Source organism: Numida meleagris, chromosome 2 (genome assembly GCF_002078875.1).
Source record: "Numida meleagris isolate 19003 breed g44 Domestic line chromosome 2, NumMel1.0, whole genome shotgun sequence".
Lineage (NCBI taxonomy): Eukaryota > Metazoa > Chordata > Aves > Galliformes > Numididae > Numida > Numida meleagris.
In genome coordinates, this window is record NC_034410.1 from 129968256 (window position 1) to 129994288 (window position 26033).

Sequence of the window (26033 nt, forward strand, 5' to 3'; positions counted from 1 at the left end):
CTGGGATATGCAGATGCATGGCCTACTGCAGGAAAAGCAAGCGTATCTCAAAAACAAAGAGACCAAGAAAATAGCTTATCACAGATGCGTTCACAACTTCCAAGCACACACAAACACATAAACCTCCCTCATTTGGAAGCTGGACAGCAATGTGGAACTCTGTTGACTTCGCTGAATTAGCAGTCACAAGACTGGTTTATATCTTACAGGTCGAATTTTTAACAAATGTTGATTCTGTAGCTCCTAAGAGATGAGCACTGAAATTTGTGTACCCTGATTGCTAGTCATCTTTGAAAATGTAATCTATGTACAGATTTCCAGCAGCACTGAGCACCCAGCTATCCTGAAGTCAGTGGTAGCGGTTGCTGCCCGAATTGAAGGTCAGATTTTATATTTTTGCCTAACTTGATAATTTTCTGAATTGACATGAGCCTCTGAAAATAGTTCTAAACCACAATCAAAATATATTAAACAGAAAATAAATTTTAAAATACTTCAAAACTGCAGTAAAACTGTGATTTTCCTATTGGTGTTTAAACAAAGAGTTTTAAAGTACAATATATATGTCAGATAATACTAGGTATATGCATTTCATCAATCATTTGGATAAGTCCTTAGTATGATTCATGTAAGGCAGCACATGCTCTATATTTTACCTGTCATCACATTTAACCCCAGTCGGGGGTGATGTTGTTGCTACTAAATTATACAGGTCATTGTGAGGAATTTTCAACAAATTTCAGATTTTACTTTTCATTTTAAAAGCTTAAGAGTTAATTCTTTTAGATACATTTCCATAACTTCTCTACACCAGTGGAAAGTGATAGACTGTAAGCTGTTTTCTGTTCAAGAAAGGTTTTCATTTGCTAACATGAGGAAATTGCTTTCTCCATTTGGCACATAGAAGTTGATGTCAAATGGTTTGGCTTTTCCATGGATGGTGCTAAGGATACACTGGGAATCAAGAACCACTTGCACATCCAACCACAGAATAATAGAATCAAACATAGAATCATAAACTGTATGATCAGGGTGTTTTTTTGAGAAAGAGAAGAAATGAGCCTTTCTGGAAATTGAGTTACAAAATGAATTGGTGTGCATGAACACTGGCTGGACTATTTTTCATTCCAATAAAGTGGGTAAATCCATCAAAGCAGGTCATAGTAAATGAGACAAGGACACCTAGGAACCCGCTGTGCAGGAACTCCTACATATAAACACAGCAGTGACTATCAACCAACACTTTAATATTGCTGTAATGGATAGGAAAATTGAGTATGTTATACCTTAAATAAGTACAAAATATAAATGTTTAAACACACAAAACGTTTTCAGTTTTCAAAAGTGGTGTCCCCTTGTGATTTCACTAAGCAGCACCGCTGGAAGAAAAGTCTGTTTTTTGTGTTTTTACAACATGGTTTAAATTTTGGTTCAATGTATTGAATGGCATACTGACACTCTGAAACATAGGATTTGAAAAAATATATATATATTTTAAATATATATATAAACATATATATATGTTTAAAGATAATCAGGTCTTAGTGCAAGTGTGAGCATCCAGATTCTTTGCTGATTTAAATCCACACCATTCCACTCACCTAGGCTGAGTATTTTAATGGCAGCTGTGAAATTAGCCTATCATTTGCTACCACAAAAAAAATTCAGAGATGCATAATTTCAGAGCCAACAGCATATTTACGTATCTACATTAGTGAGGTGGAATTTGATAATTACCATATAAGCACTGTAGCATCAGGTCTTGATATTATTGTTGGCTAGACTTAGAGTTCCCAAATATCAAAAGGTACCCATTGTGTACCTTGGATTTTCCACTGGATAATGAAAACAAAATGAATGCCATCACCAAACCTTCTGATTGGCATGAAGGTTTATCCAATGATGACTGTAAAATATATTGAATAGAAAAGGTTAAAGAAGTATGAACAATTGTTGGCGTTATTTAGGAAATGAATGCAAGACATTAAAGCAAGAATAGTCTCTGTGGTCTTTGTGAATATTAAAGAGATCTATAATAGAAGTATGCACTGAACTTATTACATGAACACTACCTCTTTCATAATGTCAGTCATTAAAACAGCAGTGAGATAAAACAGATATGAGGTCCTGACTGGACTGAAATTGCTTGAAGTTCTGTCTTTGACATACTGTAGCATAGACCCCTGGGTTTGCGCAGTCCGGAGCAGAGGAGCTGAGGGGAAGCCTCATGGTGGCTGCAGCTCCTCACAGGGAGCGGAGGGGCAGTGCTGAGCTCTGCTCTCTGTGACAGCAATAGTACCTGAGGGAACATGCAGATTCTATCCTTGTGGTTATTCTCATTTTTTCATTTTATCTGGCCACCTTTACAGTAAGGTATTACGTCAGCAAGTGACAGCATAGAAACAACAATGGTAAAATGTACTGGCATACAGTATTAACAGACATCACCATCAGAAGATGCTAGAAGGATGACACACACTCCTATCAGTTGAGAGATGCAGGTTCCACTAAGTTTATTAAAAAAAAAAAAAAAAGCCCCAGTTTTCAGATCATCTCTACAACAACCAGATAGGCATTTCTAGTATATCGCTGCACACATCAGTGGAATATTATCATGTGTTCAGCATGGATCTACTTGTTTATTTCACCTCATAATTACTATAAGAACTTTCTCTTATGCAGTTTGATGATGGTTTTGCAGCCGTTTTTTTTTTTTTTTTCCTTTAGCATGAGCTAAATTAGACAACTAAAAAACATTTTTCTCAATTAAACCTAAAACCAGAGCAGTTACAAACAGTTCTCTTTGAACTCAGATGTCTCTAGTTCAGTGGGAACAGTTTGCTTAATCTTTTCTATATCAACAACATTCCACATGCATATTCTCTCTATCTTCTTCAGGAAGGAAAAAAAAAGAACTGCAGAAGAAACTGTTCCCAGATAAACAGGATGACACCAATACAGTGAATCCCTTTTCTAATGTCTTAGCTGTGCCTGGACATAGATATTGCACTTAGGCTTCTCCTTCATATCCCAAGATAATACTGGAACTTGATTCTACTTTCTCTCGAATCTGTGTTAAAGTAGTTACTTTGTAGCAGTCAGTTGATATTCTCTTTATCAGCAAGAAAATGTTTTCCAGCTACATTTCTTTCAGTTTATGAAAAGCTCAATTTTTTGAAAATAAAAGGAAAATAGTGTTATAAATATGTATTTAAATAGACAAAACCAAGTCATCTGACTTTATTTAGTCAAGAATTCCATCTTTTGAATGAAAACCACAATATTTTGATTTGGAAGTGTTGCCCTGTCACACAGCTCCCTTTATCTGAGGTCTCAAGCTCTCCAGTTAAAAGATCTTTAGTTCGACTACATCTGCTACGGAGAAATTCTGTCACAGAAATGTCTCAAAGAAATGCCCAATTAATCTCCAGAAAACATCATCAAAAAGGATTTTTCTGTTTAAAACACTTTCATGAACAAAACCAAAACATTTCCTCTCTGACTTCACGAAAAAAAACCTGAAAAACTCCACTGGACTCTTAAAAATACAAATGAGATAGAAACCAAGACTAGGTTTAAATTAAAATAATCTACCAGAGCACTTTGAGAGCTTAATTATCAACTGATATTTCAGCTCTTTTTTGGTGTTTGGGAGGAGTGGAAAAAGGAATGCTGAAAAAAACATGACTAGCAAAGTTGCAGTGGTGTTCTTTTCAGTATGAACAAAAAAGGAAATACTGGAAATCTCTTTATAATATTATTCTCATGAGACATGCATCCTACTTTCAGGACTGGGGAATGCTGGTAGAAGCCTGTGCATACAATGAAAGCTGCACACAAAATCCTGCTCTCAAATGAACAAAAAAAAAATAGTTTTGAAGTCTGTCTGCTTGTCATAGACAGGGCAGGAGCGCCCTTTTTGCTGCAGCAGACTGGCATTGGCAGTGCTTCATTGATGCTGTTGACACAATTTCTGATCTACACTGTGGTTCCAAGACTTTCTAAAAGTGGTCTTTTTGTATTATAAAATGACATTACATGTGGCATTCGCTGGTATCTTTCTAGGCATGTGAAGGGAAGAAATGGCTGGGGATAGGGACCACGCTATCATCTCAGTACTTGATGTGGTACCCCACAAATTTATGCTGACACAATGCAGGGATTGTAGAGCATATTGTGAGGAAGCACACCATCTGTTTTCTGCCTCTGCTCTTCTATAAATAACAGACTTTAGTCTCCGTGGTTGCCAGGCTAGCATTTTGCAACATACCCCTCCAGCCCTTTAAAATTCCTCCTGACTCTCTGGGAATTTCCTGTTCTGCCAAGGAGGTTTGTCCAGACAGAACTGAAGTGAGTCCCTTACCGCTCAGAAATCCCCTTAACAATAAGGCAGAGAAGTGTTGAAGACTTGTGTCCAAAGGGTCAAGTAGTGGACCTGGCATTTCTGCCAACCCTGGAAGCACCGTGGGAAGGAAGGGGCAAAGGGTCACCTTTAGCTGTGTGTCCAAGATTGGGAAATTCCCTTTCCTGGACAGGAATCAAGCTCAGATTTTTACCACTGATTCACTCTGAGCAGCATCAGGCCAAGAAGCACAGTAACTCATTAACATCACACTCTGGGTGAGAGTCAAGAGACCATTTTTTCCAGTTTCTAGTTCTCTCAAGGCTACTTAATGATAATGGCTTGATTTTGTGGAATGTGATGAAAGCCTCCTCTGGGTTTATGTTCCCATGAGATGTTACTGTTTTTTCTAGTCATACTTTTTGGTAAAGGGCTAATGGTGGCAACACCTGGAAAACATGTGATAGCAATACCAGACAAAGTCTGATAGAAACAAAAACAAATTTAATATCCACTCTGTTAGAAAAATCATGAAGCAATTCTGACTTAGGATGTGGAGCTGTCTCACAATATAAAGTTTGCATTGCATTATGAGTAATATTCTAAAAATAATAGTGCAACTTGCTTATAGCCTTTCAGAATGACCTTACTATGGAACTGAAAACATGACAGCATTCAAAACCACACTGACATAACTAACACTGAGGGCAGTCAGCTTGAAAATATAGAATACAAATGGAAAATTTACCCTGAAACACATTTCCAGTGTTTCACTGTGGTGAATTATAGTACAGAAAAAAAGGACCAATGTTAATTCTAACGTCAATGGACCAAAAAATTTTTATTGTAATTTCACAAGAGCTCTATGATCTTGGCAGTGAAATAATAAATGAAAATATTGAAGCAGTCTTTAAAAAAGCTTGACAAAGGAAAAGATGTCACATTACGGTTCATATTTTACAAATCAAGTATCCATGTCATATCTTCATGCCCATAACAGCATGACAATTTCAGCCTTGCTCAATTCTGCTTCTAGGAAATACCCCATGGGGTCAGTGGCCAAATTACTAAATGTTTCCAAGATGTGTAGGAGTGCAATGTTGTTTGTTTTCTTTTTTTTTTTTAAATCCTGGATCAAGAAGCATTTTTTTGTTGTTTTTAGGGTTCATAGCATTGGGAACACTGGGAGGCAGTATGGTAGAAGGTAAAAAATGGTGTTTGTTTGTCTTGTTGGTTTAGTATTAGAGAAATATTTAGTATTATAGAAATATAATCAAGCATCCCTGCTTTATGGACCCAAGATCCAGACAAATCTTTTTATTTCTGTGTTTAATTTTTTAACTCTTTAGCGTTGATCCATCCATTCACTGTACTTCAAAAGACAATACGTAAGAATATTTTTTAAACACTTAAATACATTATCTATTAATTCCCTATGTAACTGACAAGTTTACTCTGACAACATTTTTAAGACTTACTTGTGGCTTGTGCAGCATGTGCCATCGTGGCCACGTTTCACCAGCAAAAAAGGTACCTAAAGTCATATAATCCCCTACATGAACCTCACAAAGGATTATAATTCCCCCTTTTTTGATGCATTGGATTATTGCGTTGTTGTTTTTTATAGGAAAGCTACTCTAGAAGTTTCTGTCTTCATCTACTTACTCAAATACATCAAATACAAGTGTACAGTTTAGAGTAACAGAGCAATTCCTACTCAATTCCACGTCCTATTAAAGTCCAAAGTTAGTGAAACATATCTAAATGCTTGTAATAACGTTCTCCAAGAATGAAATTAAAACAATTTATTTAATATGGGTAAAACTTCCCATGTGCTTGTTGTTTCTTGGAAAATTTACAGTTAGCTCAAAATAGGATTCTTGATGCTTTCAGGATCAAATCCTTAGATCTTGCCAAAACATACAGTTCACAAGTTTGGGCAAATGCTTTTCTAGTATTTCTGGCCTATAGCTCATACAGACTCTCCCAGGTGCTTGCTTGATGTTAGTACATTTTTTCCTCACTTAATGGTCAAATACGCACAACAAAGGCAAACATTACATCTGAGGCTCTCATTGATAGTATTGATAGCATTCCCACAGGAGAGTAACATACTGGTGACCATACGCACTGCCAAAAATGGCATTCTGGTTCTATTCAGCTTCAGCTGGGGGTAGTCTGCATTTCACATATGTTAATAGCCAGCAAAACTTGGAGACTTCACAGTTTCCTCTTTAAAAGTTGATGCTGAACATCTCCCTTGTCTCTTATTCCTTTATTCTTCTTATGTTTAGTAAGACATATATTCTGTATTTACAAAAAAAGAAGAAAACATGTTTTATTTAAAATATTCCTCAGATACGATGACTTAGTTCTCAAGCCAACTGTATTACTCCTGAAATATATAGTATTATGATAGTTATAGAGCCAAACAGCCAGTAGATAATTTACAGCTTCATTGCTTCAGGGTACTTCATCAAACATGCCGTACACCAGAGTCATTTTTTGAGCCTTTTCTATCACAGGAAAAGTTATCTTATTCTGTGTGCTTTGGTGACATGTTGTTACCTTGAGCAGCACAAAAATTTATGGATTACAACAGCAACCTTCACCTTTTCTATCAGTCTTCTAAAGAATCCCTCTACCAACCTCAGATAGGCTGGCTTCTTGTTCTGAAGTGCCATCTCAAATTTAGCTGTCACAATCTTGCCATCTTTCTGTTAACTGATGCCTGATAATTCAGGTCCTTTACACTTTCTCTGAAATGACCCTTTCCAGGAGGTAATAGTACACAGTTATAAGTTTATATTCAGTTCTTTGGGAGTTACCTGTGCCATAAATATTCAAAGTCATAAAAAAAGCAATTGAAAAAGCTATATATATATTCATATTTCATTTATAGCTTACCTGAGCCACAAATGCATCACAAACACTGCGCATGGTTTACTCAAGCATTACATTTTGTCTTTAGAGCAGAGTACCTATGCATGAAATGAGGCGCAAGCATTTTGCCAGGGAGGTGCAGAAACTTAGCTAACGAGCTGGTTTCAGAGAATACAGCAAAGAGTGAAACAATGCCAGCTTTCTCAGTTAGACTCAGTTTGTGAGGATCTAAAATCACGTCACTCAGCAGGGTACTTCTGGAGTGCAGAGTCACATGTTACATTGTTGTACAGTGATTGGCACAGTGGCTCATCAAGAATATCAATCTACAGTTTTGTTGTTTTCTTTTTTTACCCATGATTACTGAATGTATTGTGCTGTAATCGTCCTTCACTTTAAATGCTAACTGTTATTGCTCAGCATAGCCCTCTTCTGCCAGGTGACTCTCTAAGTAAGATGACAAATGATGACCACTTCCCTGCATAGAAACCTGGCATTGTAACAGGTACAAATAATTCTTAATCAACTGACATGAAGCCAGGAGCCAACATGGTTGAGTTATACTGGAGGTATACAATGTCAGACGAATATACAGAAGGACATGTAGTGAATCAGCCGGAATTCCTGGAAAAGCCAAAAGATCAGACTGGATCATTCAAGAAAAATGCGAAGAGAAACAACCTTAATCATCGCCTCCCTAGTTAACAGGCTAAAGTGATAAAGAATTTTGCAGTCCATATCTCCTCCTTACAAAAATAGTAACACACAAAAACTTTCTTGCAGAGCATTGATGGCCTTTCCCATTAACACGATAGAAGTGACGCAGGAAAGATAGGTGGCCCTTGACCATTTATCTCTACTATGGTAAGTCACACACAGAGTGAAGTATGAAGTCTTAGCCAAGAAATAAAGGGGAATAGTTCATTCAGGAAGAGATTAAGTCATTTCTTTGAGCAGTTCTCCCTTTAAGCAGATCCTCAGAATTCCAGGCACAGCACCAAACACATCATGGTTTGGGGGCTACCCATCACTGTGTTGACTTGCTGATGTGGCCTAGAAGGCCACAGGAATTTCCTGATGAATTAAGACTGTAGAGGGTAAATATTTAACAATGACGCCCATAAATATACTTAGTACTTAATGGCAGTGATCCTAAATCCTCACTTTGGCTGCTTTTATCTACATACGAATGCCTAAATTTCAAAAATTATAGCATTCTTCATTGAGTTCTCTGGTGTTTGAGGAGACTTCAGAGAATCAGGTGTTACATAAAATGTTTCTGATATATTTCAGAACTAAAGAACATTCCCAGGTAGATTTTTCATAGAAAATATTAGTTTTGTGAAGTGAGATAGTTATCTGAAGGTCCTTGTGTACATGAACAAAGTCTTACGGCTTAGAATGGAGAAGTGAAAGGATTGTGAAGGACCATACTATTACATTCCTTGTTATTTACATATTGAGATTATGAGAAACATTTTTAAAAGAAGGATCTATTCTATCTTCTGCAAAGAATTTTGCATGAAAACTGGAACTCCTAGAAGACAGTTATCACTACAACTATTTGAATCTGAATGTAATTAGCACATGAGGTACAGCCATAGGTGGTTTAAACCAAGAAAAAAATTAATTCAATGCAGTGCTCAGAAAAAAAGAACAAAATTTAACAACATTATTTTCCCTAAATCTGCATTGTTCAAAACTGTATTTGTAGACAAGATTCAAAAAGAAAAATAAACTTTTATAAACACAGGCTGACAACTTTAAAACATTCATAAATAATATGGTATAGAGGACATACAAGTCTTTTGTTATCTTAAAGGTAAACATAAAATATTCTCGGAGATTGTATTATGACTGCTGGTTTCATTTTTATGCATATTTAAAATGTGTTCAGAGGATTTGAAATGTATCAAAAGTCAAATTATTAAACTACAAATTGAAAATCAGAATTTTTTCATCCACAATCACAAAAATTTATGGAAAATTACAATATTGAAGGCTGGAAATTCTTTGAAGGTGGCTGAAATTTTGTTGTAACATTTAAAATAGTGGGAAGGTGCATCCAAATGACAGTAGTGCTTTTGTCTATAAACTCTCCAAGAAGAGGAAAATAAAAGCCTGGCCTCCTAAATGATGTGAACCTGAAGAAAGAAGTTTTATAACAGATAGTATCTTTCAAGTAAATCCTTTTGCACACAGAAAGCCTTTGAGGGAAATTTGGTTTTGAAAGGGGGCAGAAACAGTCTATAAATGGCATTACTGACCTGTAACCGAGATAGCTTTTGGGTTCCAAATTGATTAGTACCAATCTGATCATCTGTGCTGCAGTGTGAAAGAAGCTGTGCTGTCAAAAAGAGGCAAATTGCCTTCTAAGGTCTTCTGCTTATTCTCTTTGCAGTGTTCTCCCACAGCTCTCTAGCCTTGCCTTAATTTCCTGGCAGAGATGTTCAGAGTTTATCCTATCTCTAGGGAAATCTCTCAAGCTTGTTCGCCTCTTTGGTCCAGAGAGAGAAGAAAGAATGCCAGAACACAAATCCTTGGGCAGGACAGAGTCAGAAGGCAAGTGTGCTAAGTGGAACAAGTGGCTTTTGGTTGTCCCCTTGCAGCCTGGTACATGATTTGCAACAAGACAACCAGACAAAATAAGCCATATGGCAAGAATTTACTCAGATAAATAAAAATTCCCAGAAGATGTGAGGAAAAATTAGAACTATATGGTTACACCAAGTCCTATTAAAGAAGCAGATGCCACGCACACATTCTGATCAGCTTTATTCTGTACCAAAGCACAACCAGGTTTGCCTTGCATATAAGGACAGAAACATATATGGGATGGGCAGTATAAGGATCCAATATTTTTTCCTGAGTATATAAAAATTCTTGCGATGACATGGAAAGGACAGGGGTGAACACATACATAATTTATGGGCAACACAGTATGAGGACTCGTTCATGTGGAATTATTGCACAAATAATAAGCAGGGATACATCGTGCTATCAGCTCTTCTAGGTAGGGTATTTTTGAGCCTACAGGTCAGTTTGAAGAGATATCCAAAGCAGGAATTTAGCAATTTCCTAAATTGTAAGTGATCCCTACCAAATACAATGTAACCTTTTACTCTTTAAAAAAGTGAAATTATAGCTATGGGGATAACAGCAGATAAGTAGGTATAAAATGCAGAAATGGATTTAAACCAGAACACTAGAAAAGGATTTTTGTGCACCGTAGTACCAGTCACTCCAAAATCTAAATGCATGCATATGTGTGTGTGAATGTGTGTATGTGTGCACCCATTCAGGCACTGGGGAGAGGTGTCCAAGGCAAAGGACTTTGGCGGTCTTCTTACAGAATATTCGATCAGCCACATTTTACTCCTGGAATTTCAACCCAGATTTTCCATCTACAACTAATAGCATCTGCACTTTCATCTTATTTCTTTCTCTTTTAAGAATGGAATTAGTAACAGATAATATGAATGACCACATAACAGACATTTAAAATACCTTATTAAATACATATGCAATCCACTATCAAACTAGCATTGTTCTCCAATTATTCCCACTTTTCTTACTGGCTGTGGCTTTTTTGTTTTGTTTTGTTTTTCTTACTGCTAGAGGCTCTCAAAGAAGTATAAGAAACTTAATTCAGTCATGTAGCAACAATGTATACTAGAACACTAATTTTCTACATGACTTCCTCAGAGGGCTTATAAAATTATCTCAACTTATTTTTGTCTTTATTTTTTTAAATCCCAAATGCAAGCCATTTTTAAAAATGCATGGAAATTTAACTTGGGCTTCTTTCCAGCTGACCCCATATCTGTCATGTTTTCAGTGTCTATGCCCATATGCTTGCACAATGTTTAGCACAGCCCTACTGTTAGATCTTATTTAGACAAAGATGTTGCACTAGTTTAACTTTCTTAAGTTTTCAAAAGGCTTAAACAAACTGGTGTAAAATTCTGGGTAGGCTTCTTATCCCAGTATAGGAGTGACTTACATTGTTTTAGATTAACCTGATTCCTAACTAAGGTAATGAAAAGCAAAGCTTGATCTTTGTGCATTAATGTTAATGAGAATGTAGTGCAGACGTGCAACAATTTATGGCATTTCTAAGTTACCCTTCCAACTGAATATTCAACACTCTGGTGTTTCAAAACACCATCTAAAATATGCATATGTGGTTACACAAGGATAACCTTGTGTTTAAGAACTGCTTGTTTCATAAGAAAAAGGACTCTTCCTATGAAATATGATACTATTTCAGTGTCCTTTTCCTGATCAAACTTCAACCCTTTAACAAGAGGAAATCCTCATGTTACTGGGAAGACTTCTACAGACAGTGGCTGTTTATTCAAAACACTTGAGCTGCAGGTGCTGAAAATGAAGTTAACAGCACAGCTAAAACCATGATAGTAGTTCTAGCAGGTCCTCATTTACTTGCTCTTTGTTTGCAACTCACAGCAAATGCAGAGAAGGCTGGACTGAGCTGCAAAGTAAATTGACATGAATACAAACAGGTTGCTAAATATTTTCATCTTTCAGGATATGCTTGCAATAAATCATACAAGTGAGCCCAATTTCAATAATAAGAAATTTATTCAAAATTTCTGGTAGCAAGAGGTCTGAAAAAGTGTCCATTCCTCATCGGTCTTCATGAAAATCTGTTCAAGTCTGAACTACAATCCTATTCACCTTCGATGTGCACTGGATAGAGCAACAGCTGCTGGAGAGGATTTAAGAACACTGTAAGAATGAATACCAATCCCACAATTAGCAGAATATACCTATCATACCTATAATACATTTACTCAACTGCAATCTGAAAAATACACTTAACAATACATGTATATTCACTGCATTTGTCTACTTTAAAAAAAAAAATTAGTTCCACACTTTAAAACAAATATCCTTTCAAAGGAGTTTCTGATCTCACATCACTTTCTCTAAACATTGAAAGGATTACTATCATATACAAACCGCTAATAGCACAAAATGCTTCCACGAGAAAGACTCCAAAAGCAACACAAAAATAATATATTAAGCCTCCCAGCAGCCTTGTGAAATTTAGTAGCAGTACTGTATCTGTGTTAGAAAGGGGAAACAGGAATACATAAAGTTTATGATTTCCTTGCAGCCAGTAGGGAAACCTACGCAACAGCCATGGACAGAAACTAAAGCTTAAATCCATCCCACTTAGCTGAGGCATTAAAATCAGGAAGTGAGCTGCTGAAGATTTCCCCAGTCCATGAAGAGAAGTAGGGACTTCCGTAGGATGGCTAAGATGGCTGGCTCTTCCTCTGGGTTTACTGTCTCCTGACACCGAGCTGAGAGATTCGCCATAGCAAAGAAAAACCTATCTTGTTCATCTCTGGGCTTTGGCCAGAAGTTTGAGTGGGATGATCCAGGACTAAAATACCCAGCTCTGAACTTTTCCCATATGGAGGGAAAAGTTTTTTTTCCAACGCACCCAACAATCTGTAGTAGAGACAGTTTCCAAACCACAAAAGGGAATGGGAAAGATGAGTTCTCAGCACCCTCAAACTGACAAGCCGTTTATATCAACTTCATCTAGAAAAGGTCTCAGGGCTCCAAATGAGATATCCCACTGGACATGTTGGTTGGACAGTTCTTATGACTAATGAATGTAATATTTTATTGCTACCAGAAAGTTCCAAATTACAGCAGTCATCACTGAAAATAAATATAGTCAGGTTCTACTGCACATTATGATAAAACCTTCTGTCCAAGCATGGGAATTGTATTAAATCATTTGCTACTCAATGTGGCAACATGTGCAACTGGCCTTCAGTCTAATTCTCTGATTCTTCTGATTCTGCCTCTTAAAAAAAATGTTGTCTAATATATTACTCCTCAATAATGTAAGGCTTTCAGGCATTGCCATGTTTGAAGCCTTGCCTTTTTCTCAGAATGTCCCAAGGTCCTCAACAGTTTGATAAATAAAGCTTTTGAAATGCAGGCATATCACTGATCAAGATGCTTTTTTGGAGGTAAATAAGTAATTTTTTTTTAGATGCAATGAACATATTCTTACTTCATAAGGTTAGTTTTTACATATACTTATTCACAGAGTAGTACATGTTACTTAGGTAATTTCACTAATTTGTTTCATAGAATCATAGAATAGAATCATAGAATTAGCTAGGTTGGAAAAGACCACAAGATCATCTAGTCCAACCATTCACCTACCACCAATAACCCCGCTAAACTATGTCTCTCAATGCTACATCTAAACGTTTCTTGAACACCTCCAGGGACGGTGACTCCACCACCTCCCTGGGCAGCCCGTTCCAGCGCCTGACCACTCTTTCAGAAAAGTAGTATTTCCTAATGTCCAGCCTAAATCTCCACTGGTGCAACTTGAAGCAATTCCCCCTCGTCCTGTCACTAGTTACAAGAGAGAAAAGGCTGACCCCCAGCTCACTACAACCTCCCTTCAGGTAGTTATAGAGAGCGATGAGGTCCCCCCTGAGCCTCCTCTTCTCCAGACTGAACAATCCCAGCTCCCTCAGCCGCTCCTCATAAGGCCTGTGCTCCAGACCCCTCACCAGCTTCGTCGCCCTCCTCTGAACACGCTCCAAGTCCTCAATGTCTTTCTTGCAGTGAGGGGCCCAAAACTGGACACAGTACTCGAGGTGGGGCCTCACTAGGGCTGAGTACAGAGGGAGAATGACTTCCCTACTCCTACTGGCAACACTATTTCTGATACAAGCCAGGATGCCATTGGCCTTCTTGGCCACCTGGGCACACTGCTGGCTCATGCTCAGCCGAGCATTGACCAATACCCCTAGGTCTGTTTCCTCCACACAACTTTCCAGCCACTCTGCCCCAAGCCTGTAGCATTGCCTGGGGTTGTTGCGGCCAAAGTGCAGGATCCGGCACTTGGTCTTGTTGAACCTCATCCCGTTGGCTTCAGCCCAGAGATCCAGCCTGTCCAGATCTCTCCGTAGGGCCTCTCTACACTCAGGCAGATCGACACTTCCTGCCAGCCTGGTGTCGTCTGCAAACTTACTGAGGGTGCTCTCAATGCCCTCATCCAGGTCATCAATAAAGATATTGAAGAGGACAGGCCCCAGCACCGACCCCTGGGGAACACCACTTGTGACCGGTCACCAGCTGGATTTAACTCCATTCACCACCACTCTCTGGGCCCGGCCCTCCAGCCAGCTCCTTACCCAGCAAAGGGTGTACCTGTCCAAGTCACAGGCTGCCAGTTTCTCCAGTAGAATACTGTGGGAGACAGTGTCAAAGGCTTTGCTGAAGTCTAGGTAGACCACATCAACAGCCTTTCCCTCATCCACCAGACAGGTCACTCAATCATAGAAGGAGATCTGGTTGGTCAAGGAGGACCTGCCCTTCAGAAACCCATGCTGGCTGGGCCTGATCCCCCGGTTGTCCTGAAAATGCCACGTGATCTCCCTCAGGACAATCTGCTCCATAACCTTCCCTGGCACCGAAGTCAGGCTGACAGGCCAGTAGTTCCCCGGATCCTCCTTACGACCCTTCTTGTAGATGGGAGTCACACTGGCAAGTTTCCAGTCTTCCGGGACCTCTCCAGTTGACCAGGAAATGTAATAGTTCAACTGTGCTATTTTGGTTCGTTAATGTGAAAGTATTTTATACTGCTTCTTATGGCCACTTCTGTATCTATATATTTATTTTTATACATTATGGCAGTCTTTTAGACCTTGGCCACTTTCGGGCAGGCTCTGCTTCAATTTTTTCTAGCTTCACAGAGAAAGTGAAATGCGAGCAATCTTCCCAACTCCTGAAAACCAAATAAAATCCAAGGCAAAATCCAACCTCTCCACACACATGAACTCACTGTTATTATTTCACTGCATTGCAAGGCCCTACTGGCAGAGAGATGGATTTTTGATGGAGCTACAGCACACAGTGAGTGTACATCAGTCTTTCCAGAAGTTTTTTCTGTACAGTGACCGTTACTCCTCAAAATCTAATTGACTTGCAGATATTTGAAACCCAAGTAAGCACTTGCATTGCTATCTACAGAGGTCAACAAAGAGCACAGACAATGCTGCAAGACAAAAAATTTCTAAAAAATATATTAAGAATAAACAAGTAGACAATGAAAGAGATCCAGACACTCCAGAAAAACTGCTCATAATTTCTTTCTTTAATGACAGAATACAACTCATCATTTTATACTTCTTCCCTTACATCTGATGACAACACAAACACCTTGAAAGGTAAGGGAAGCAAACTGAAGCTTCTCTATTTGGACTGTGTTGCAGTGCCAGCAACATTTGCAGAGAAAATAATTTTAAAGATCTAAATTTGTATACTAGTGAACCAGATTGATTGTGGCCTATGTTTAATTCAAGCTCATGTGTCTGTGTTATCTCCATGTTGTATAAGATTATGAAGCATTCATTTTAAAAAATTTATGGTATTTGTTTAGATAGGATGAGAAAAAAGAATGAGTGGATCACGTAAAGCTCACTTACTATGGTAACAGAAATTATTACCGTTATGTTGACTGAGTATATGAAACACTCATCTGTATATCTAGCCTGTATGCATACTGGATCCATTGATATCATAAGTTCACCAAGCTAAGAGAAAGTTGCCAAGCAAGACATGATGATAATAATTCATATAACTCCTCTTTGGCAATGCTTGGACCCTGCAGTTAAATACCAAACAGTATCAAGTGTGCCAGTCAGTTACTGCAAGAAAGAAAATGTGATGAACTGTTTGTTTTGAACTATTAGTATAAACATATTGCAGAAATGAAACTCAAGCTTAAACAATGGGGAAAGTTATCCGGTAGTAAAATAAACAGTTCTAGGAAGACCTCTAAAAATATTTACCAAATCATCTTCTTCTAAGTAGTTTCCGTACAGAGCATTTTGCTGCATCCCTGGTTTGCCAGCCAATCCTACTTACACTGATTGCAGATATGCAAACGGTAATGGACAAAGCTGGGGCTTAGCTGTCTGTAATCAGTTTCCCAAGAAAGCACATTTTTATCTAGAATCAAGCTAGGAGGTCATCAAAGAAGTACTTTTGGTTTCAAGGGTGCAAGAATCTATTTAAAACAACAACAAAACTTTCCTAGTTTCTAGAAATCTGCTAGTGTACATATTATGGAAGATTTTTTAAAAATAAAATACTAGTCTAAATATTAAGCAAATCTTGCATTCACAAACTATCTTAACAAATCTTTTTTCAATATTGCAGGCTAGCATTTGTGCTAAGAAAATAATACATTCTGCAAAACATAGCTTATGTACAATTTTAAAGAATGTTCCGTATATTATACAGTGTAATGAATGTATTTCCTTTATGTATGCCAGAATATATCTCAAATGCTGAAATACAAGCATTGTTTCTTGCAGTAACTATTCAATTCCAGTCACGGACCAATCTATAACTATTAACTAATATTTATTTTATTCACAGCAGGTGCATTGTAAAATGCTCCTACTATAGTGCTAGTTATCTCCGATATTAAAAGTCAAGAAAGGGAAACAAATGCAGAGAATAAAAATGAGATACGAGATATCTACATAATGTATTAATTTACACTTAAACATTATGCTTCTTTTGAAAGGAAGAGAGTTTTGGCTGAGATGCTTTGTAATAGTAACAGCAACAAAGCAAATGCAGTATTCAGAGATGCTATAATGGAGCTGCATCAGACTCATTTGTTCAGAGTGAGCCACACTCCATCACACAGAGAAACAGGTCCTTTCATTGCAGGGCAAGCTGACACATGGGGTACGTGCACAAGGCTGGCTTCACGTAACGCCCTGGGAGCAAAGGGTGGGGGCTGGGAGGAATGGGGGGCTGGTTCTGCCCACTGCCAGTTTTTCAATCACTGCAGAAGAAAAGAGTACTCAGTACAAAAACCTTTCACTGGGCTTCCTACCTGCTCAATGGCTTCCTTCCAAAGTGTAAGAGCACTAACCCTAACTCAGACTTTCACACACCAGAGACTCATTTTTCTTCCTGTTCAGTTCACAGTGAAACAGTGATCTTAGTTCAGTCTCTAGTGGACAAACACAGAATAAGTGAAGTCTCATAAGCATGATTCAGCAGGCAATTTGCTCAAGTAAAATCATGTGTGCATAAACACAGATACAAATTTTCCTCTCAGTGCTTGCCTCAGCCTCCCAAGGTACAGCAAAATAATTTCTTAAGAAATGCTTTCCTCTACAAAAGACGCCCCCTCATTTCTAGCCCTGTACTCCCCAAAGCAGACCAAGATATTAAAAACTGAGGAAAGTAGTTCTAAAAAGAAATGCTTGGTTATATTTTGTTTTATAGTCACATGTTCACTGGATAGAGTCGTTTCTCTCCTTCTAGAGCCAGATACGGAAAGAGCACAATTTATCAAGAGATCAGAAAATTCTTTCTAAAGATGTTAGTAGACTTAGGGAGATGGGAGGATTGTTTACATTTTTTAATATATTCCTGTCTTGTATGCTGTTTGGACAAACCAAAGCTTGTAATTGAGATAATTATCAATAAATATGCTAATAGGAAGCTTTAGCCTACCTAGCAGAGTCCTCGCTAGATTTTCACTGTTGGTCATTCTTAGTATGAATTTGTGTTACAGTTAAATCCTGTATCCATCAAATGAGTGCATACAGAAGTATGTTTGTGCTGTTTTACATCACTATTTGCATCACCAATTGCTCAATATTCTCAGTTTTGTCAGGTCAAAATGTCAAAGTAAGAATGGGAACCTCACAAGTAAATAGATACAAAGGCTGTTTCATTATTTATTTATTTTTACTTGTCAGCTTTCCCAAGGCATTTTCATTACCAAGGCATGGACAAGACACTCTAGTGTATGTAATTATGCTGCAGTGAGTAATCCTGTTAAGCTGAAAGAGGGCTGCTCACATGGGTAGTTATTTACATATTTAAGTATTTTCTGGACCAAACTTCAGCTTATACACTGAATACTGAAAAGTTTAGTGGAAAGTCCGATCTCTGGCACAAATTCTTTAAAAGCATTACTTCTGCTAAGTTACTACAACACCTTTCACCTCATTTTTCCCTTTCCATGAAAGAACACACACAAATTAAAACAGGCTGTTTCAAGCCCAGTGTAATCTATGCAACTGAAAAGTTTTACTGTGATGATTTAGAAATGTGAATGCCTAAATGCTTTTTTCTTTCTTTACAGTAACTGGGTGGAATAGTATTACAGGATCTATTTCTGGAGAAGCAGCGATATTCTTAACACAGTGCCTATAAGTGTTGATTATTTCAAACGTTCCCTTTTGCTGTCAGAGTAGCAGGTATCCTGCGTGACATCTACTCTGACTCTGTGAACCGTAAGTGGAGATTATAGGGCTACTTAGTAAGCTCTGTCCTTAGAATCTCTGGTGGATTTCTGTATACACTGGTTCACAAAACATCCATGGTCTCTCGAGATAAAGCTTTAAGAAACCACGTCTTTCAGCAATGTGAAGAAAATTCTGTTCACAAAAACAATGCCCTTAGTAGGGTGCACTCTGGCTGTAAGATTTACCCCCTACCCACAAATGAGATAAAAACTCAGTTCTCAAAAAAACTCTTGAAAACTATGGACTACACAAGCATCATCAAAAAAAAAAAAAAAAAAAATCCAACAACAAACATCCACTGAGTGAGAAGTGAAAAAGGAAACACTTACTTTTTGCAGCCACTGTGTGTAGTTTTCCATCACATGTTCCAGATGCTGCAGTTTCTGGAAAGAGAAATCCTGTTCCACGTGAGGAGCATCCCTCTGAAGAGCGTTAGTGTTGTACTGGTCTGTCGTGCTTTCACGACAGTTCCCGTCCTGTTCTGGCAGAATGAAAGTATAGGTGCACTGCCCATGCTGAATCCGGTTAAATCTTCTCCCACTGGCTTCCGGACCCCGGCGCTGAGTGGTACAGCCTATATGAGCAAGGAGTGCTGCCAGAAAAGCAAAGGAAAGGAAAACTGACATGTTGCTATTACTTTCCTTTCCCACTCTTAGAAAAACTTTTTCTTCCTCTTTCTTTCACTTTTTTTTTTCTTAATTTCTCTTAAAGTCTCTAGAAAAACAGGACTGGACAAGCAAACTTTAGTAATCAAGCTTGGCTAAATTGTTATTTTCTTTTAAATTTAACTATGAGAATAGCTTCCTTAGTTAAAATTGGGAATATTTATTGCATAGTAGTTAAGATTTATTGTTTCCTCTCTGTTACAGTCCAGCATGTAGCCTGCTTTACTCAGCTGCATATGCATATCCCAGTCTCTTTCCCCTACACTATCTGCAGCAGAACTGCTATTTTCTCTCAGACTTCAGTGAGTTTTATTAAGGTTGCACATTCAAGCCAAGCTGGAAGCAAGCAGCCTTTCACAAGATGACTTGACAGGAATGCGTGTATGAGTGCGCCCCTATGCTAAGGATGGCTGATGGCTCGTACAGAGGGATCATCTTACAAACTGGCTGGATGCATGACCTCAATCGTGCATGGCTTTCCAGCCCCTGTTGCACACAATTGCTGAGGGCTTTTGACGAATTTACGTAAGTTTAATAAGTGAGGCGGTCCACCTTAATACACTTCATATGTTCACACTGACCTATTAAAATGTAGATAAAGTGTAGAAGTTTGTTGTAATCCCTCTGTAAATATACAAAGCACTGAAATTAAAAATACTTTCTGTTCTGCACTGCTCAGTATCTATTAAAGAATTCTCAGCCAGGAGAATGACACTTACGGGAAAAAGTTACATTTAACTCTCACATATTTTTGCTACTTTTTTAAGGCAATTGTATTTCCTTAGCAGAGTTTGCAGAGAGTGCTTTGTAGGACAGAATGAAATTAAGGCTGCCAAATAGCAACAGAAAATGAAACTTCAGAAAGAAAATAATTTTCTCTGTTTGGCTTCTAAAGTAATTATAAAAAATTGAGGTATAGGGGCTGAACTATTCCAGACTGTCTGCTGTATCCCTGTGTAATTATCACATGCAAAACACTTCTGCCCATGCAAAGGTCTGTGTGGGTTCTGCAGGGATCTCTCACAGTAAGTAGAAACATTTTCAGGACAACATCCTCAAAAAAAGGTTGTGGGAACTATTCAAGAAACTAACTTGTACATAAATAATGTCTCTGATATTTGCTAGAGACAAATCCAGAATGCACAGATTCGAAACAAAATCAGAATATTCCTAAATTTTGGAGAAATTTGGACCTGAGTTCCTGCTCTAGTATTTGCTACTGCTATGTAACTGTCAGCCAGCTTCTGTGCAGGCCACTTTGCACAGTTTTTCTCATGAAAGTTGGCAATCTTCTAAATAGGAATAGCACAACGCTTAAAAAAAGAAAAATAACAACCAGCAAGATTTTTACCTGCAAGGAAATCTATCTGCAAGAATACAGGGTAGAAGCATCCTCGGTGCTCATACAGCTGCCACCTCTATCACAATTTCATTCTGTACGAACTGCCTGGGTTATTCAGCCAAGCATCTGTCCTGCTCCTGAAGAAGCTCTTTCTATTCAAAACTGGGGGGTGGAGGCTTTTTGTCTTGCATTTGGAAAGGAAGCACAGCATTTACATCAATGAAAAAATATCTCCTGTAACAGAGAAAGGAGATTGTCTTAGTTTGCCGTAAAATGTCTTTAAGTCCAATACAGAGAGAAAGAGAAAACAGGAGAGACAAAGGAAAGGGCAAAACACCAATGCTAGTGCTGCTGTTAGCAAAATCTGAATATCTTTTCATCTCTGAACCGCTCAGTCCACCTTTGCACTCTCATTTTCTGCCTCTGACAACCATGTATACCTTACTTTGTTGCTTTCATGCAGCAATTCTCACATTTCTCCAGAGCTAGTTCTGCTGTGGTTTATTACACTCTCCTTGAAATTATTATGAAATGTAATTGTGAGATACTTGCTGACATAAGATCAGAGAACTTCAATTGGGGAAAAAAAAAAAAAAACCTGTAGGATCAGACGCGTAGCTGAAGATTCAGAATAAAAACAGCTATTCTCTGTGAGGAACACTGTAACGATGCATGAGTTTTTAAAAGTGAAAAGAGAACTTTATGAAAGGGCCTCAAAGCAGATAAAAAGGGAACGGCAAAGGTGGGTGTACAAAAGGCTTCCTGGATTCTTAGTTCATGTTTTAAAATGCTGCTACTCACACAAATGCTGCATTCACTTTCTGTGGGATATCTGAGCAACCAACTTACTCTCATGAAGACATGGGAAAGTCAAATCACAAACATACAACTGCTATTTTTCAGATGAGAAATAGCAGAGGAGCGGATTCACTTTGGAGCTACTGCGTGGCTCCCTTCCACTGGCCTGGGGTAACTTCGCCTTCCCTGCCATCTCCTCTTCTGAAAGGCAGCAGCCAAAAGGACCCTCACGACATGCACAGAGTTATCAAGCACGTCTGGCATTTGCACATTTGTCTCCCGCTTAGTTCCCTGCCCTGGCACCTGTCTCTCATTGCCAGGTTCATCCCCAGCCCCAGGCTTCATGTGGATGGGAAGCAGAAAGATTTGGCAGAACCATATGCATCACTGGAAGCATCTCTGATCAACACACTGCACTAGAATATTCCTTACTAGAGAGAGGTGAGCCCTCTCCCTCAGTGAGGAGCCACATCTTCATTGTGGAGTAGTGCATCTGAGACATCTGACCAAAGGGAAGGCAGAGCACAGGGCCAGTGAACTGTGCAGAGTTGCACCCGAATCTCTGCAAGAACTCAGTGACGGCTGAAATGATGGCACTTCTGTTGGCTGCAGTGGAACTCCACAAGCTCTAGGGCTGCTGCTTCGGTACCAGGTTTGGTTTACACTCCTTCCTGGCTCATTCATGGTCCCATGCAAGAACAATAAAAGTGCAACAATAAATATAGAAAAAAACTTGTTTCTAGGTCTGCAGCCACATAAGTCCATAGTACAATTTTCTAAGGAATTCTATTTTACTTAAGGAAAAGAAGGTTCAGAAATAACAAGAATTATTATTTTCTAAAATTCCTTATTCCTACAGAGTTATTTACCATTTTCTGTCCAAAACCAAAACAAAATAATAAAAAGAACAGTAAACAAACAATAAACTGTCTTGCCACAACAGTTTCAATGTTCTCTTGTACCTCATTTGATAAATAATTTATTACCATAGTACCACTTGATCTACGTACATCTTTTTAACATATACAAAAATCAGCAGAGTGAGGAAAACAGAAGTTCTAAAAATTCAAGGTCATTGTAGGTATTTCTTCAGGATGCTACATTAAAGAGTATTGATATAATCTGAATGTTTTGTCCAGGATCGCACAGAAAATCAGTGGCTCAGCCAGAAACAGCATAGGAACATGGATATATTTAAAAGACTTTATTTTCCTAAGACCACTTCCTCCAGCGCAATGACTAGCTTTGTATTCCCTGAACTCTTCCTTCTGTGTAACAGTGAAGGGACAGATGCAGAGGCTTACTTCCCAGACCATGTAGTCACATATGCATTGTTTATTTAGCAGCTATACGAAGTTCTGTAGCTGACCACGCAACCAGTCCTATAAGGCACAAGAAATGGGAATTCAATATCCAGATAAAGGTTACATTCACATGATATCAGTTCCCATTTGTCTAATGTTAAAATAATTTAATGTTGTTTGTCACAGAATCATGTGTGCTCAAAGTTCAGATGTAAATTCTAGAAAACCAAAATCTATTTCTGTTTCTTTATATTTCTGCTGCAATATGTGTTATTGCAGTAGATGTGTTGCGTTAAAGTTGCATCATGTCACACACTTTAACCGGAGTTACTCCAACTTGACTTCCTCAGTGAATAAGGGAAGTCACTCCAGAGCAGCAGCTAACCGGTATAAGAGGCAGGCTTTTTCTCTAAGTAAACAACTGTTATATAGCAGGACACTTCTTTTTTCCTTAATATTTTGCATTCAAAATATATAAATTCAACTGCATAAAATGTAATCTTAAGTCTCATATGTCTGATTGGTTACTTACTAAGTATCGCCAGTGACTTTAGCGGAGTTGGTCCCAATTCACCATAGTGCTGAGACCAGAACACGACATGTAAGATTAGCTTCTCTCATGCCTGTTTGTACAGAACCCACATGGCATTGAGAGCAGCTTGCGGGGAACACTGACTTACCATGCAATACCACTTTCCCCTGCTACCTGCATGCTTTCTTTTCGTGCTCTCCTGGGAACAAACTAGTAGTCATCTCAGACAAATTGCTTCTCAGGACTGAAGTTTGTATATTTACACGTGCATACCTAAGCCATGATCCCACGTAGCGCAGCTTGCCAGACTCTTCCTTCAAAGGAGCATGGTGCTGGGCCCTGAGTCACGCTGCAGCCCAGAATGTGATTTCTCCCAACATTTGATTTCATACCTCGGCACAAGTAAACAGCTGGGAAGATTAACATCAGGGCAAAAAAGCAGCAGCTCTTGAAAGAACATGGTGGTTTACCACAGAAATGTCTGGGCTACTGGTTATGCTTCATGACCTGCCTGAATTTTGTCTCACACAAAGGCTGTGAGGCTTCTTGGGGGCAAAATATTTCTTGGACTCTTTCCAAAACCAATGGCAATGAAGACAGCTACGTGTTTTCTGAAAACTTGTTTTCGTGCTGTTGGAAACATGGGAAAAACAAGTTGTTCCTATATTTGCAGTAAATCTTTGAGCTTATACATGTAGAGTAAAAGCATCTAGACTAATTGAGTTAAATTTGCTGTTGTTGGGATGGAGGAGCACTCCTAGCATCCTCTTCATTGTTGGTCTTGGATAAGTTTAGTCATTAACTTTTACATTTTCAAGATACTCAAAGCCATACTCAAAGACCAGCTTCCAGCCTTATCAAACAGGAGTGATTCTCACTAACAAAGACACTGGACATGACATTTCTGTTTGAAGATAATAAAAATAGATGATCCAATATAAAATGGCTGTGGAGAAAATCAACACAAATGACATTTTACTACAAATTCTTGGAGAAAAAAAAATGATTACCAGATTTAGAATAAATATTTCATAGGACTATACACTTTCTAGCCACACCATGTGAATGTGTTTTCACGTACACACACACACTTCTGCCCACATAACAAGAGAGTAAATAAAGTGCTTGCCTCATAGACAGGATAGCTAGAGGTTCAGGCTTTAATTTTCATATGAACTTAAAAACTGAATCCAAACAAAATCACTTCTGTTGCAAATTAAATTGAAAATGCAATTATGTGGAAATGAATTATAAATAGCATTGTTTGGCTGAATAGTTTACTTAGTCTCTGAACTATCCTTGAGTCTTATTCCTCACCAGCGAAAAGTCCAGGAGAGAAACAATAAGCCACTGGTGTGTTACCTTCAGCTTCTGAATTAATTTAGCATGCAGCCCCAAGTGCTGTGCAGTATGTACATCTATTCTCGAGGCCACAAAGGCAGGAACCATGATAGCTCTGCCTAGGAAAGGAAAAATTACAGTCCCCCAGGCAAATGTAAATGCAGAAGGTCACCCTGAAAACTGGTAAAAACTGAATGTCTAGCAACAAAATGAAGTTTCTTCAGACTCTATGCGCTAGCAACTTAAGATGTGTCCTTACAGCTTAAGTGCTACAAGCCTACAGCCCTACTACCTAATGGAATCCAAATTTGGAATCAGGTGCTTCAACTCCCTGTTCATAAGGAACACTGGACAGATAACTGTTAGATTCATAAAAGGCAACGTTTGTAACAAAATCCTATTCACAGGACTAACATGAGACAGATCATTTCTAAGCATCATGCACTGGAGAGTTCTGTCTCTCAAATCTCCATTAGAAAGTCTTTTCTCCATAGGCCTCTCTGTTGCTCAGATCTTTTCCACTTATATGCAACAAAAAGAGAGGGAAATGATGTCACTGCCTAGGAAGCTCAGAGCATAAGAGTTAGGTCTCATTTACCAGAGGTGGGTTTAAATCCTTGTGTCATCTGTGTATGTCAATAAAGACATACAAATCAGACTCATCTTTTTGAGTATACATTCAAAGCCAGGTATGAATGAGGTTTCTGATTTCTTCTGTTGGTTCAGACATGTTTCCTGAATGAACTCACTCAACTCCATGAATACTCTCAGCATTCATTGAAACAAGCTTAAAGCTCCAGACAGAGTTTGATTCTAGGAGGAGCAGGAGCAGACAGCATTAATTATATTGCACCAGTCCAGTCTTCCAGCATTTGGGATCCCTTTCTGGAGAGGGCAAGTAGAAAGGAAGGAATCGGAGACTAAAAGAAGGAATGCTACAGTTACTACTGATATTGACTAAGACCAATAACATCTGTTATAGATAGGCAATCTAGCCTGGAAGATAAAGAATCCTCAGCTGAAGGGAAACACTCTAACAACATGCAGTAAGTGGAACAAAACGTATATTTGGCTCAATGTCTCGATGGAGATCAGTGAAAAGAGGTGTCCCCCAGGGGTCAGTGCTGGGACCAATACTCTGTAATATCTTCATCAGTGACACTGACTGGGGGATCGAGTGCACCCTCAGCAAGTTTGCTGATGACACCAAGCTGCGGGGTGCAGCTGACACACCAGAGGAACAGGATGCCACCCAGACAGACTTAGACAGGCTTGAGCAGTGGGCCCAGGAGAACCACATGAGGTTCAACAAATCCAACTGAAAGGTCTTGCACACAGTTCAAGGCAACATCCACTGCCAATACGAGCTGGGAAATGAAAGGACTGAGTGCAGCCCTGCTGAAAAAGACCTGGGTGTACTGGTGGACAGCAAGCTGTCCAGAGGAGGGCCACAAAAATGATCTAAGGGATGGAACACC

At 38.6% G+C, this 26033-nt stretch overlaps 1 protein-coding gene across 1 annotated transcript in view; it reads right to left on the reverse strand.

The window, feature by feature from the left end:
- Positions 1–19633, reverse strand: part of ANGPT1 (angiopoietin 1) — a 159667-nt gene extending 140034 nt beyond the window's left edge. Inside the window, exon 1 of the mRNA XM_021388672.1 lies at positions 18903–19633. Within this exon, the coding sequence (XP_021244347.1) occupies positions 18903–19199 (297 nt within the window). The 5' untranslated portion in view covers positions 19200–19633. The remainder of the gene's footprint in view (positions 1–18902) is intronic.